This window comes from Puma concolor, chromosome C2, assembly GCF_028749965.1.
Source record: "Puma concolor isolate L17-30 chromosome C2, mPumCon1.1.hap2, whole genome shotgun sequence".
In the NCBI taxonomy this organism is placed as follows: domain Eukaryota; kingdom Metazoa; phylum Chordata; class Mammalia; order Carnivora; family Felidae; genus Puma; species Puma concolor.
The window spans coordinates 28,758,826-28,774,529 of record NC_141675.1 but is presented as its reverse complement, the minus strand read 5'-3'; the positions used below and the strand labels follow the sequence as shown (position 1 = coordinate 28,774,529).

Sequence of the window (15,704 nt, the reverse complement as noted above, 5' to 3'; positions counted from 1 at the left end):
GAAAAACAGATACAGTAACAGGATTTTCCCTAGTGTTAGTAGCAGTCGTAGCTCAAGACTTGACATCATTTTAATTAAAATATGGGAATAAGCAGGCAAAAACTCAGAATATTTGAAATTATGACTATACCAGAAAACCTAGGACATTCACTCACTGTATCTTAGACACACTCTAAAAATTCCAAAGCTGTATCAAAAGGTAAAACCGGTGTGCTCTTAAAGTCAAATGAAGTACAGAAATCTGTACCAACCGACGTAGATAATGTGTTCCTGAAAACTACTATAGCTGCCTGTGTTTAGCAAGAGTAAGGTCTCCCAGAATACAGGAAATTAAAGAAAAATAAAATATGTTCTAAAAGTATTTTTTGAACTCAGTATATACAAAATATATACACTATTAAGAGCAGTGAGAGTTAAAAATTAAATTCTTCTCCTGAGTCATTTTAATTGTTCAGCTATTACTAGAGATTTTTTAGTTAATTTAAATGGACTCTTCCCCTCGAAAGCTTCATGTTATGCCAACCACATCTTTTTTTTTTTTCCCATTCTTTCCTGGCCTGAAATTCAACAATGTTCGCATTCACTTCTTTCTTTTCAGCTCCCTGATTCTTGAAAATAATGCTTGGGAGAGGTAGATTTTCTAGGCCTTTATCTACATGTCCAGAAGAGAAGGCAAATCCCTCTTTTCATTCTACCTCACATAAGCAGCCACACAGTTCTCTAGGCTGGGGTGGATGGCGGGTTACAAGAAAGAACTGCAGTGTTCTTTCATGTAAGCACTGAAACAGAACGGTCCACAACAGAAAAGCATACAAATTTTGCAATGCTGATATGCTTAAGTAACAGAAGTCAGTGGGGGGTGGGGTGGGTAGTCAATAGGGTACTAGCACTGTATTTCAGAACTCTTTTTTCATTATCAGTGACTTGCACAGGCACTTACTTACCTATCCATGAATGCAAAAATATACAAACTAAGTAATTCTCCTTTCCCATTTCACATCAATGTTTAAGTGATATGTACAAACAGCAAAGTTACTGGCATATATATACTTTAAAGTCACATCATGTGTGGTTAATATAAAAAATGAGATTTAACAATAGGACACTCCATAGACAGGAGGGAAGCACTGACCTGAAATCTCTGGGACCTGACTTATTGGGATTTAATGCTAATCTGGAGATACCTTAATTCCAGAACAGCAGAATAATCAGGGGGAAAAAAAAAGAAGAAAAGATACTTTAGTATATCCTGCATAATTCCAACTGAATGTACCGGATCAGCTGCTGTCCATGGAAACATTTAACTGAAAAGAGTCAAAACACTGAGGCAAACTGGCAAGACAGCTGTGATTATTTCTTGAGACACAGCCCAGCACATGTCCATTTCTGGCCCACTAGTGTGCTTCCCAAGAGTCCTAACTTCAATGGTGTGATTTTAAGAATGAATAAAGAAAAGCTTTTGAAAATAATTCTGGAGTCTGGGGCTTCCCATGTTTAGGCTCTTGGATACACAATCTTCCACAGTTTATTCAGAATATCAACTCAATTAGAAGTAAACTAAATGTAAATCAAAGTTGAGGCTTTTTGGAAATGGAATAGACTACAATAAAAAAAAAAAAAAGACTAGGGTTCATAATAAAATTGAACAAGGGAGAATGATTCTTAAAATACTGTTTCTAATTTGATAACATAAAGGTAACTCACCTGAATGATATGGGGTAGGCAAGCGCTGTCTGACAGCAGTCTTTTCACTCTGGGTAGAGGCCGAATGATGGCATTATCTTGATCCCTAGAAAATATTTTCTAAGGTTGGCATTTAATATATCTATTAAAATTTGTATGTGCAGAGCATAGGACATTCTACTAGGCATGAAGCATGTTACCTTACTTTTTTGTTAATGAAGACTAAGCTCTCATACAGCTGGGAACATGATTAGGTATTTTGGTTTAAATCTATTTGGCTGCTTAATATGACTTCATTTCCTTCCATAAGATTTCCTTGAAAAACAGTACCCTAGAAGAGCCAAAGACTCTTATTTATTATTTAATTGATTAAACTTGGTGTTGTCCAACACACTGTCAGAGGATATTTCCCCCCAAAGGGCATATCAAACGTTGTTACATAAATTTAAACCTTAAACTACTCTCAGTATTTTCCACGTATAGCTTTAATTTTAATGCTACATTTTTTCTAAATGCTAATTGTATGCTTTCAAGTGTGATCTGAATTTTAAAGAGAATTGGAACCATGAAAGCTTCAAGTGTTATAAAATTGATAGTCCCTCTGTAGTTTCCATCACAAAATATCTTTAGTACAGTAATAAACAAAATGATGCATATGCAAATATTTTATAAAGATAGAAAAATTCCCTGCAACAGTTATAATTATCACTGTATAACAAACTCTCACCTTTACTGATAAAGTGGAACAAGACCTGGGGCAAGATGTGGGCTTAGGCTCAAGTTCTATACCAGGAGTGGCTAACGTGACAGATGAAGAGCTGCTGGTGGCACTCACCGCTGTCTAGGACTACAGTGTATTTATTTCAAATGTTCATGCCTGCTTCCTATGAATGTGACAATTGTTACTGTTGCCAGAGTGTAGCTAGTAAGCCTCAATTTGGTAGCTTCAGAGAAGTCTCCCAGAGAAAGTTACCTTCTAGCTACTTTATCAATATAATTTGCAAGTTATTTCTTCTGTTTCAAAAGCTCCAAAACTCAGCAGCATTCTCTCAAGGTCACAAAAGGAGTATCTTTGCTCTAAATCACCAGACCAATCCCATGTTGTTACTGAGGAAGCACCCATTGGGAGAGAACAAGACATTTCAGAGTACCTCTTAACCATGGAAATGTTCAATTACATTTTACCTGCTTGGAAAATATCCACACATTGTGATCAACATGTTCAATATAAGGGTAGCAAGGTCAGTTTCATTTAGTACAGCCTGTCCACTGGCTAACAGACACCACTTAAGCTGAGGTATTGCCTGAAGTGGTCGCCATCCATCCATGCCTTGAGCCCAGCATCTGGTTTTTGCATTTAACATTCCTTTGGTCCACAATTCTTGCATCTAAATGAATGGAAGGCACCATTATTACAAACATGAATGAAGCAAAATGAAGTTTGCTCATGTCTTATATTCTGTGATAAATACATGAACTATGGGAATTTACATGCAAGTGTACAATCAAAAAAACAGTAACAAACTTTTGTTGACAAGCCTTCAGGAACCTGAATTAGGTTACTGATGTAGGAAAATTACCATACAGTTGGCCAACCTGCAGAGCATAAAGAACATTGGAAAGAATGCAAACAGTAGGCAGACGGTAAAATGATCAAGATATAAACAAGCTAAAGGCTTGGTCTTCTATGAAACTATGTTTGGCTAAATTCCAACTGAGCCTGGGAGGGCAAGATCAAGTATCAGCAAACGTTAAGATGGAAATTATACCTGGATTGCACAGGCAACTTTCAGTAATTTCAGACTTCATATTAAAGTTTACCTGTTCATTCCATAATAGAAGTGTTACAGTTTAAAAAGCTTATTAATACTTATAAGATTATATAATACCTTCTAACTATTAAGGTAGCAACTATTATTATTTTAAAATTCATTAAAAATCTGAATGCTACCTCCATAACAAGGGCCCATAAACAGTAAGGTTTGAAGACACAACTGTGTCTGCATGTCTGTGTGTATGTGTATGTGTGGTTCTTTAGAACTGCAAGCCATCTAATCCTTCATATGGAAAATGAATGGCAGAGCCGTTGGAGCTAATGATAGTAATTCAAACCATAGTTTAACAATCTTCAACACCCCTACATTTGCTAAGCAGCAGGGCATAAGAAAGACTAAGACCATCACAAAAAGTTCTTCTAAGACACAAACCTCATGAAATCCATATGGGCCACTCCTCTCTTTGTCTGCATTGCCAAAGTACCATTCCTTTTCACTCTCTCTTTTCATATCTGGAGCAGCTTCAATTACATTGCTCTAAGTTTTAAAAAGATTTAGTTATTTTCCAAGGCAGAAATCTAAGGGGCCAGATATCATAAAAAGTAACACAGTACTAATTTCCTGGGTTTACATTCCTTTAGAAAATCACCTTTCACATGACTTTTTCAGAGTTAAGAATCAAATGTCTGACCTAGTAGTTCAAAAAAGCTATTTCCTTATTAATATGCATTTGAAATAAATGGTTTCCTAAATTCACTTGGCAATCGAAGTTAAATTCAAAGATATCTACATTCCCTATGGTCATTAATAAATTCTTAGTACAATAACATTTTAGTAGCAACGAATATTACAAATAACTATATAAATAAACACGTTAACCTTAAACCACAATGCTGAAAATCCTTAAATTCTTTTGAGGGAAAAAACTCATCCAACTAAAAGTTCCAATAAGCATCCAAGATCAAAGAGTTAAAATACCAAAAATTTTTAATACTATTAAACACTTTCAATTTACTACCCTCACTACAGATACTTATAATTTTATAGGTCAATGTTTATGAGAACCTAAGAGAAAAATTTTATGTAGTTAGTGTATTTTATTAAAACAAGGTTTTAACTACCCTATTAACTTTCGGTTTGATTCATATAGAGAGGCACAGCAAAGTGGTCAAGAGCAAAGACTTGCAGATTCTAACTCTGGCTCTGTTTCTTAACGCATGACTTTGGACAATACACTTGGCTTCTCTGTCCCACAATTTCTTCATCTGTAAAATGGGAGGGCTGTCATGGAATTTAAAGAGTTGATACATCATTGGGGTGCCTGGGTGGCTCAGTCGGTTGAGCATCCAACTTCGGATCAGGTCATGATCTCACGGTCTGGGGGTTCGAGCCCCGCATCGGGCTCTGTGCTGACAGCTCAGAGCCTGGAGCCTGCTTTGGATTCTGTGTCTCCCTCTCTCTCTGCCCGTCCCCTGCTCGTGCTCTCTCAAAAATAAACATTAAAATTTTTTTTAAAGAGTTGATATATCACGTATACAAGAATAGTACCTGGTATACTGTAATGCTATACATGCATTACAATTGCTAGCATTTATCCCTGATAATAGAAAATGCCATATTCTAAATATTCATCAAATAGCACTTTTGTACACAATTCAGCCAAAAACTAAGACAGAATATCTCAAACCAGATTAAACAAAAACAAACCACCACAAAAATCACCAAGCTAGCTATAGGTCTCTTGTACAAGTTAGGTGTCAGAAAAGGCCTTTTAGTAAAGACTTGCAGCTCTACCCTCTTACTGGCTGGTTTCAATAAGGGCTCCAGATTGCTAAAGACAAAGTATATTCTCAGTGGCTAGAACTAAAAGTTCTAGTTCCATAACTGATAGTCAGTTTAAATCTTAAAGATCACATTGCCTCAAAATAAGCCACATTAGAAATACCGTTACTTTAAAAGACAAGAGACACAAGAAAAATAAAACTGGATCAACACTGTCCATTTTAGACTGCTCTTATGGTTATTTTAACTTTTTGTGTGTGACCTAATCTCTTAGGCATTAGTTCTATCGTAATTATTGGATATCTTAATTATTGGCTATATTCATGGCCATGTATACTGACATGTTTTCATGCCAAATTTTTATGATTCTTTTGATCCTAAATTGTACTCGAAGACCATTAAACTTGTAAAATCTAGATAAGCATACATACTTGCAGTGGTACTGTAGCTCGGCTTACGTGGAGATGTGCAAGGGTAAGCAAGTCCACAAGGATCCTAATTCCATTTGAATCCATGAGATCCTTAACATTTCTCTGGAAGACAAAGACACCTTTACATAATTGAAAATGTTTCTTCCAAATAGGTACTATTACCTACAAGACTCCCAAAGAAGAAAATATTCAGAATCTCGTTGGAAAGACTGACCTACAACTGATATTACTTAGTATTCAAGGAACATGAATTCGAGGAACATGAATTTAGATAAATGTGAAAAGAGCCAAGAGATCGCATAAGAATTTTTACTTGAACATATTCTGAGAAAATTAAAATAAAAATAAAGCCTAGCAGGAATAACACCCACGATAAACTCTCTGGTTCTCCAAATATCCTGCATTTTCCTAGGTTATTTTTGTTAATAAACAGATTATAATCAGAAATAAAATATGGTATATTAAAAAACCTTTTAATGTTCCAGTTTGTTTTTGTAAACTTAAGGCAAAACTGGTAATTTCTTATAAGTTAGAAATATACAATTTAAATTTCCTTAAGACTTATTAATTACACTTCATTTTAAAACGTGCATCATCTTCTAAAGATGAGACTGAAACTAAACAAGTTAAAATATAAAGATCTGCTCAGATTTCATTGCAACACCATATAATTGTGAACTGATGCTATATTTACAACTATAAATTCTTGTTGGAAACAGTATGAGCCTATTAAAATGTCTTAAAAAGAAAATGTGAAGAGCTAAACGGAGTCTTCAGTTTATGTCTTCAAATTAATTATCATCAAAATATACACTGAATATATTAGAAACTTTCCATTTTATGTCAAACATTTGTTTTACTAAAAATCCAATCTTAAAGAGTCCCTAAAGAATAATCGGATAATGATTTCATCCCTCATTATTCTTCATTCAGAATTTGATTAGTCTTAATTTATTTAGTATCTCTAAGAGTAGGACAGAATGTGCAGAGAATATCTGACAAAAAATTTTCACTCAGGTAGAGCACACTCCTTTCATCTAAAAGGAGAAAATAAGAAAAGAATCACATCTGGATAATTAACCCAAACTGTAATAATTTATTTTTTGTTATATACTTATGTGATTTATTTGAAAATAATTGCTTATTTAGGCAAAGATACTGCACCTTATTAAGGATCAACTTGTTAAGGAAGAGGATCAACCGATCTCGTTCAAGTTTGTCTGTGCACTAATGAAATAAATGAGAATTTAGTCAGAAGTGAGAGAAACACAAATGAAGATTATCATCATCACTGGACAAAATCAACAACAGTCAATAAGAAATAGTGTCATCTTTTTTTTTTTTTTTTTAAAGTAGGTTCTACACGTAGCATGGAGCCCAACGCAGGGCTTTAAATCACGATCCTGAGATCGAAGCCTAAGCGGAGATCAAGATGCTTTGGCTAACTGAGCAACCCAGGTGCCCCAAAATAGGATCTTTTAAACATCAAGAAAATGAGAGAAGACTGTAATTCATCAATGTCTTTCATTCTCTGCAATTTTATATAACTTATCCAATTTCCCTAGGAAGGCATTTATTTTATTTTTTCAATATATGAAGTTTATTGTCAAATTAGTTTCCATACGACATCCAGTGCTCATCCCAAAAGGTGTCCTCCTCAATACCCATCACCCACCCTCCCTTCCCTCCCCCCCATCAACCCTCAGTTTGTTCTCAGTTTTTAAAAAATATGGAACACTTCACGAATTTGTGTGTCATCCTTGCACAGGGGCCATGCTAATCTTCTCTGTATTGTTCCAATTTTAGTATATGTGCTGCCAAAGCGAGCACGGAAGGCATTTATTTTAAAAGTCAAAAACAGATATATAGCTTTAAGAATGTATATAAAAATGAAATAAAAGAATTGGCCCAAATGATGTGAATGCAAACTGGTGCAGCCACTCTGGAAAACAGTATGGAGGTTCCTCAAAAAACTAAAAATAGAACTACCCCACGACCCAGCAATTGCACTACTAGGCATTTATCCACGGGATACAGGTATGCTGTTTCGAAGGGACACATGCACCCCAATGTTTATAGCAGCACAATCAACAATAGCCAAAGTATGGAAAGAGCCCAAATGTCCATCGATGAATAAATGGATAAAGAAGATGTGGTATATATATATACAATGGAGTATTACTTGGCAATCAAAAAGAAAGAAATCTTGCCATTTGCAACTACATGGATGGAACTAAAGGGTATTACGCTAAGTGAAATTAGAGAAAGACAAGTATATGATTTCACTCATGTGAGGGCTTTAAGAGACAAAACAGATGAACATAAGGGAGGGGACACAAAAATAATATAAAAACAGGGAGGTGGACAAAACAGAAGAGACTCATAAATATGGAGAACAAACTGAGGGTTACTGGAGGGGTTGTGGGAGGGAGGGGATGGGCTAAATGGGTAAGGGCACTAAGGAATCTACTCCTGAAATCATTGTTTCACTATATGCTAACTAGTTTGGATGTAAATTAAAAAAAAAAAAAAAAAAAAAAGAATTGGCCCAAATGATACTTCTCAAGTAAATATACTAAAGAATGATTAATGATGTTTCACATAAATCACATCATGATGAACACAAAACAAGAAGGAAAAATATATCTACCTAAAAATTACAAATGGTATGCCACAAATACTCAGGTTCACTGGAGTAACAGTGAATTGGAATTCAATAGTACAAACTGGTATAACAGCAAAGAAAGATTTTTCATCTGGTTATGTTATTTCCTAGGTACATTTTGTAACCTTATCCAAAATCAGTTTCTTAATGTACAAAGCATGACTGACACATAAGGTAACTCTAACAAGCACTGATTATAAAAACCATTTAAAAATTGGTGAAATAGGGGCACGCGGGTGGCTAAACGTCTGACTTCCACTCAGGTCATGATTTCACAGTTCATGGGTTCGAGCCCCCACATCAGGCTCTGTGCTGACAGCTCAGAGCCTGGAGCCTATTTCAGATTCTGCACCTCCCTCTCTCTCTGCCCCTCCCCAATTTATGCTCTCTCGTTCTCTCTCAAAAAATGAATAAACATTAAAAATTTTTAAATAAAAATTGATAAAATGGTGCAAAGGCAGTTCACTGAAATTTAAATGGTTAAATGTAAGAGAAACAGAAGCACAAATGAAGTGTATATACTGCAATAAGCAGGTAACACTCAAATTTGGGCTGCATTAGATGAATGGATCAGTATGTTCTTTCCCCCAGCCAAGCTCAAGTGTCAAATGACAAACTTTCTAAAATGTGCTAACTCAAGGTTCCCTTTTTTTTGGTTACCACTGTAGTTCTAAAAAGTTTTACTATCTTCACACTTAGAAATTTAGTATGCTAGCATCATTTAAGACTTTTTCCAAAGTGGAAAACCAAATATACACACAAATCTAAGAGTCACTATTTCTTTTACACACCTGTCCAGCTCATCCATACTTCACTGACATGGACAAACACTAACCCATTTATTAGTCATTTTCCTATTCATCTAACTTACATTTAATTGAGTATTAAGTAAATTACACAAAAATTCATGCAGAAAGTTATGGTAACAATGTAATCAAACAGAATTTAGTTTTAAAAATGTAGGGGCGCCTGGGTGGCGCAGTCGGTTAAGCGTCCGACTTCAGCCAGGTCACGATCTCGCGGTCTGTGAGTTCGAGCCCCATGTCGGGCTCTGGGCTGATGGCTCAGAGCCTGGAGCCTGTTTCCGATTCTGTGCCTCCCTCTCTCTCTGCCCCTCCCCCGTTCATGCTCTCTCTCTGTCCCAAAAATAAATAAACGTTGAAAAAAAAAAAAAAATTTAAAAATGTAACAAGTACCCCAAATGCATTACCACATAGCAATTTCCTTAAATGATATCCTTACCCTCTCTAACATTCCAATGATATATCTCGTATCTGTAAAGGGTCCTATTTCTTCATGACATCTGCCATAAACAATAGCAAGGGCTTGTAAACATAAACACTTCATGTTTACTTTTGGGGTGAGAAGGAAACGATGATAGAGCTCATTGAAAAACTCATACCTAGATTAAAAAAAAAAAGTTCACAACAGAATTAGCCATGAAACTATTAGTGAAAACAAATACAACAAGATATGAAGAGTAGCTTACGATCTCTTAATTGATCCACTTTCTTCATTCTCATCTTCCTCCAATAGTAACCTCAGGTAATAGTCTCCTATTTTGATTTCCTCTGCGAGGCACTCATATTTAACCTTTATTAATAAATGCAAATTAGATTATTTTAGTTTACACGAAGTTTTTGACAGTTTCCACATAATCATTTCTCAAATTCTGTTCAGAGCTTTTTTTTCTTTTCTTGTTTAGATCACCTTTAACAGAAAAAAAAAAGTCATCATTTCTTAAAATATCTGGTAATTATGATTAATATGACCTACTATTTTATTTAAGTGTTAAAGAGCAGGAATTACATACCAATTTTATGAGTATGAAACTTGCTGATAAAAACTTCCACAGGACTATATGGTATTAATGAGGTTTAAGGGAAGGAAAACTCAAAACACTGTTAACAGATTATCCGCTTCATTCCCTTCTCAGTTTGCCATGACCAACTACAGAGTAAATGATCCGGCATCATACACGGCTTGTGCAATTCACACAAGGAACCTCAGGTTTCCCTCATCTCCCAACATATCAACTACATTTTATGGTGTAATTTTTGTTTTGTTTTGTTTTGTTTTGTTTGAGAGAGAGAGAGAGAGAGAGAGAGAGAGAGAGAGAGAGAGAGAGAGAATATGAACAGAGGAGAGGGAGAGAGAGAATCCCAAGCAGGGTCCATGCTCAGTGCAGAGCCCAAAGTGGGGCTTGATCCTAGGACCCTGGAATCATAACCTGAGCTAAAATCAAGAGCCAAACAATCAAGTGACTGAGCCACCCAGACGACCCTATTGTATTTTTATTTATTCATTCTCTGTATGTCAAATTACCCCAGATTACAAAAGAGGTGATACATGAAGGAGGAGCCCATGATCAGGAGCTAAGGCACCACCATAACCCTTGTACTCAGACTATTACAAAAAGGAATTCCTTGACCAGATTATTAAATTCTTTTTCCAAAGCCTAAAATAACTGATTTCTAAAAATATAAATTATATAAAATCATGCATACACACACACACATTTCACTTTCTGTAAATTCTGAGCATTCAATTCATTCGACTTCTATCTACTAAGCATATAATACTGTGTGTGCCATGCACTGTTCTAGTCATCAGGGATACAGCAATAAACAAACATAAAAATTACTGTCCTTATAGAAGCAGCAGATAAAAAAGTAAAATATGGGGGCACCTGGGTAGCTCAGTCGGTTAAGTGTCTGACTCTTGGTTTCGGCTCAGGTCATGATCTCATGGTTTGTGAGATCAAGCCCCCTGTCAGGCTTGCTAACAGTGCCAGAGCCTGCCTGGAATTCGCTCTCTTCTCGCTGTGCCCCTCTCATTGTGCACATGTATATATGCTCTCAAAATAAATAAATATTTTAAAAAGTAAAGTATAATTAACAGTTGGGTGACAGTGCTATGGTGAAATAAGGCAGGGAAAAAGGACAGTGTGTGTGCTTATGCGGGGGGGCGGGGGGAGGGATATCCATGTACAAAGAGGGCTGCATGTTTAAACAGACTGGCCAGGAAGGGTCTATTCAGATGATGATATGCAGGAAAAGACCTGAAGGAGAAAACAAGTTGAGGCTATCCAGGAAAAATAATATTTTAGTTAAGCAGGAATACCAAGTAGAAAGACCTTGAGTCAAGAACATGAATTGGTGTTTCCAGGGAAGTCAGTGTTGCTGGAGCAAAAGTGACAGGCTCAGTAGTAGAACATGAGAACAAAGAAACAATGCTGCGGGTCAGGGGGTGCACAGATCCTATAAGTCATTTCAAGGACCCAGGCTTTGACAAAGTAAGATGGGAAGTGACAGTGACAGAAGCACCAGAGGGCTCTGGTGAGCAAGGGGGGGCATGATCTACTTACATTTTAACAAGATCATAACGCTGCTATGTTGATAACATTACAGGGAGGCAAGAGTGGAAGCAGATATACTGATATAATCCCACAGAGAGAAAATGGTTGGGCTCTGGATCAATTTGGAGGATGCACTGAATAGGATTTGCTGATAAATTAGGTTTGGGGTATAAGAGAAAAGAAGACTTCAAGGGTTTTGACTAGAAAATAAGGAGGAGCCATTATCTAAGATCAAAAAGACTACAAGAAAAGTAGGTTTAGGGAAAGAATAAGAGCACAGTTTAAGAGCTATACTCTAGAAGCTTACTGGATATCCAATTAGAAGATAAAAGTATGAGGTTGGGGCGTCTGGGTGGCTCAGCTGGTAGAGCATCCAACTTAGGCTCAGGTCATGATCTCACGGTTTGTGGGTTCGAGCTCCGCGTCCGGCTGTGTGACAGTTCAGAGCCTGGAGCCTGCTTCTGAGTCTGTGTCCCTCTCTCTCTCTCTGCTCCTCCCTGGCTTGTGGTCTCTCTCTCCCTCTCTCTCTCAAGAATATTAAAAAATTGTTTCTAAAGATAAAAGTATGAGGTCAAGAAAAAGAAAACCTGAGCTAAAAATATGGAAGCCACCAGCAAATAAAAAATACTGGAAGCCATGAGAATGGTGAAGATCACTGAGACAATGAATGTAAGTAAGAGGTCCAAGCACTGGTCCTCGGGGACAATTTAGCAGTTGGGGAAATAAGACAAATGAACAAAGAAGGAGGAATGCACCATGAAGGAGGAGAAAATCCAGGAGAACACAGGGTCCCAAAACCAAGTAAAGGAAGTTTTTCAAGGAGGAGAGAATGAGCACAAATTGTTTTATTTTGGCAATGCAGTTGAATTCAAGATCAAAGCCTGTGGGGTCATGAGTAGGTTCATATTTACAGCTGTTATGAGAGTTTACATTATACACACAAATAAGATTATCTACCACCACCATTTTTTTTTTCACCAACATGTTTCTTGATCTTGTTTTGTTGTTCTTCACATCAATATTTCAATAGAAAAGCAAAATATGGCCACATTCACAAAACTACCACAAAAAAATTAAACAAGGTACAAATAGAAGGAAAAAGGGAGAACAGGCTATGTTTTAATGGAGAAAAAAAAAATCTAAGGAGAAAAAAAACAAGCAAAGAACAGATCTGGAAAGTACAGGATCCAATTCATTAACCCTCTACATGGTTTTCAGGCACAAAGCTGAGTTACTTAACGTAAGTAATTTTAAGTTTTTGTCTCAAGCAAACGTTAAAATTTTCTTTTAACATTTTAACATTTCTTTAACATATTTTCCCCACAAAATTAAGAAGGTAAAAATGTTATATAACCACAAATCTTAAAAAAAAAAAACCTCCAAAAATAACACGTGCTTTAAAAAAAAAAATCAATATTACAAAGTTAAACCTTACCTCAAATTCATGGTGGTTCCAAGAGATCACATTAGCACTACCAAGCTCTCTATCAATATTAAATGCTCTCATTTCAGATTCAAGACTATCTCTCAGTTCTTCTCGTGTTTTGAAATTCCAAATTAGGTTTGACTTGGCATGATCCTGACCAAACCTATGCATATAATCAGAAAATAGTAGTAAACGATAAACTTTTTAAAAATCTATAAATACCCCTTATTACATTTTATAGTAAAAAAAAAACAGTGGAATTAATAAACTCCAAAAAGTATAATGAAGAAAATAAAATCTCTGTAAAGTACAGTACAATATAGAGTCTTGGTGACAGGTATCAGATACACACTGTAAAATTCTTTGACCTTTTTTGTATATTTTCAAGCTTTCATAATAAAATGCTAGCGGAAAAAAATGAACCTAAACTGTAAAACAAATCTGTGTAGATTTCAAACCAAGGAACTGTTATTTCAATTTCAGTATTTATTACTGGTATAAATTCCAGTCATAAAATAATTATAATCAAAAATCAAATTTCACGTTGGAAATAAGAATTTCTGAACTATGGAGTGTGAAGTGTGTAGGATGAGCAACATTCTAGATAAGAACGTTACAAACTACCTAAGGAAGAATATGACTAAACTGCCAAACTCAGATTGGTATTTACAAAATATCTTCCTTTTGTTCCTGGAATAATTTAACTTGTGATAAACTTGGACCCAGGTCTGAACTGGAGGTAGAGGGGCATCATATCCTTTTCACTTTCATTCTGCAACCCTTCTAGAAAGTCTAATGTCAGAATTCCAAGACAGTTCTAGGGAAGACAACATAAAAGAAGAATTCCTGAGGAAGAAACCAATATTCTTAAGGCCATACTATATACTGTATCTATACTATATGCTTTAAAAGTATATTTTGGGAAGTATATTATATATAAAAGTATATTTGGGAAGTTTCCAAAGCAAAGCAGTATTTTCCTTTATTAGCCAAGGTATAATCAATGTCAGCTTCCAGAATAAGTACAGTAAGTTATCCCCAAAAGTTTAGCAAATCCCCAAAATGTTTCTAAGTCTTTCAATGTGTATATATGTGTGTGTGTTTGGGGTGGAGGAACAGGAGGCAGGAGCAGTAGATGGAGAGAAGGGGTCAATAGATCAGAAAGGCTGGACAAGTATAAAAAGGCCAGCTAAGCTGGATACCCATTTACCTCAAGTCTCATGTTTTCATCCATCTACCTCTTTTAAGACCCCATTTCTAACAAGGCTAAAAGGTTGTAATGCTTAAACTGATTATCGCAAAGCCTTAATAAAATTTTAAAAGTGACTTTAGCTCCTCAGACAACCAACACTCTATAAAAGACATTAATTTTATGGAAGCATCATTAATCATACTGATCTTAACAGTTACAGTTTTTTAACTTAATGCTGTAAAAGTACTCATCGCATAAGTACTAATTTCATGCATGAAAAACCTATGATGATTCCTCTAATGGCAATGCCAAACTTTATCTGTTGGAAGAGAGGCTTTAAGTTTACCTGTAATAGAAGAGATCCCAATTTGCTTCTATTTTTATTCTTTGTCTTCTCTTTCGAAGAACAACTGGCTTTTGATTTATATTCTGGAAAAACAAAAACAAAAACAAAAAACTTCATAGTGCTCAATCTGGGACTACCAAATAGGCTCAGTCAGAAAATCATCACTTTTTAAGTGATGAGAGACATTTCCTACATCAAATTTTGGCAGAAACAAGTTAATGAAGCAAAATCTATAAAATATGAATATAAAATATTAGATTATTTCACAAAATACTATTGTGCTAGCAGGTATTTCCACAGTGTTGTTGAAATATTTTCCATTGTAGCCTAGTTATTCCAACACCAAATTGTTACAGTTTACAGTGATGACTGATAAAATTTATGAGTCAAAAACAGTGACTTGTTTTAAACATTTACATGCAGTTAATACACAAGTCATGGGAAAATAATAAATGCAAAAGATTATAGATTATTAAACTGCCACCAAAGCCATAATGCGCAAGTATAAAATTGAAATAGCTAACAGACAAGAAATAAGAATCTACATTCAGACACGTGAGGTGAGACTTGAATTTAATTTATTAGACAAAGAATCTCAAAGACAACTCCACATGCCAGGCAGTTTAATGCATTTCACACATGTAGCAGGGACTTAAACTCACCATATTGTTTCTGTCCTGAATTTAATTGTAAAAAGGAAAAAATAAAAGTTTTAAAGAAAATAAAAATAACAGAGTGAGCGTGAGTTAAGCTGTATCTATCACACAAATTCCATGAGGATGTCACCAATACAAATTACCTTCACCTTAAGATACCTGCTTCTCTAAGTCTGTGACTCAGATTTTAGGCAGTCATAAACCCATTTGAGAATTCAAAGAAAGCAATGGCCTCCTATTCCAGAGAAAGACATACATAAGGTTTATAACTGGAGGGTAAGATTTCAAGGATTTCTTAAAGTCTATATATGGGCTGGCAGTTAGGTATCTCTGCTCCAAGTAAAACCTGTAGATACGGCAGATGTTAAAATTCTAGTCCTTAATGTGACA

General features: G+C 35.6%; 1 protein-coding gene and 1 non-coding gene across 4 annotated transcripts in view; both read right to left on the bottom strand.

Moving 5' to 3' along the window:
• The window catches only part of DNAJC13 (DnaJ heat shock protein family (Hsp40) member C13), a 126,535-nt gene that overhangs the window by 47,234 nt on the left and 63,597 nt on the right, over positions 1 to 15,704 (bottom strand). For 2 of the 3 annotated variants that reach the window (XR_015239973.1, XM_025912916.2), the window contains exons 21-30: positions 15,321 to 15,335; positions 14,659 to 14,741; positions 13,130 to 13,283; positions 9,826 to 9,929; positions 9,579 to 9,738; positions 6,836 to 6,898; positions 5,672 to 5,773; positions 3,891 to 3,995; positions 2,869 to 3,071; positions 1,705 to 1,789 (exon numbers count right to left, since the gene is read on the bottom strand). Coding sequence is in view for 2 of the 3 variants with exons in the window: in XM_025912916.2 (XP_025768701.1) it covers positions 1,705 to 1,789; positions 2,869 to 3,071; positions 3,891 to 3,995; positions 5,672 to 5,773; positions 6,836 to 6,898; positions 9,579 to 9,738; positions 9,826 to 9,929; positions 13,130 to 13,283; positions 14,659 to 14,741; positions 15,321 to 15,335 (1,074 nt within the window). In the remaining variant the exon portion in view is untranslated. The remainder of the gene's footprint in view (positions 1 to 1,704; positions 1,790 to 2,868; positions 3,072 to 3,890; positions 3,996 to 5,671; positions 5,774 to 6,835; positions 6,899 to 9,578; positions 9,739 to 9,825; positions 9,930 to 13,129; positions 13,284 to 14,658; positions 14,742 to 15,320; positions 15,336 to 15,704) is intronic. The other variant, XM_025912915.2, reaches the window with a different exon arrangement.
• LOC112850657 (U6 spliceosomal RNA) lies at positions 7,395 to 7,501 on the bottom strand. The gene has a single exon (XR_003222734.1). It is a non-coding gene; the product is annotated as a U6 spliceosomal RNA (small nuclear RNA).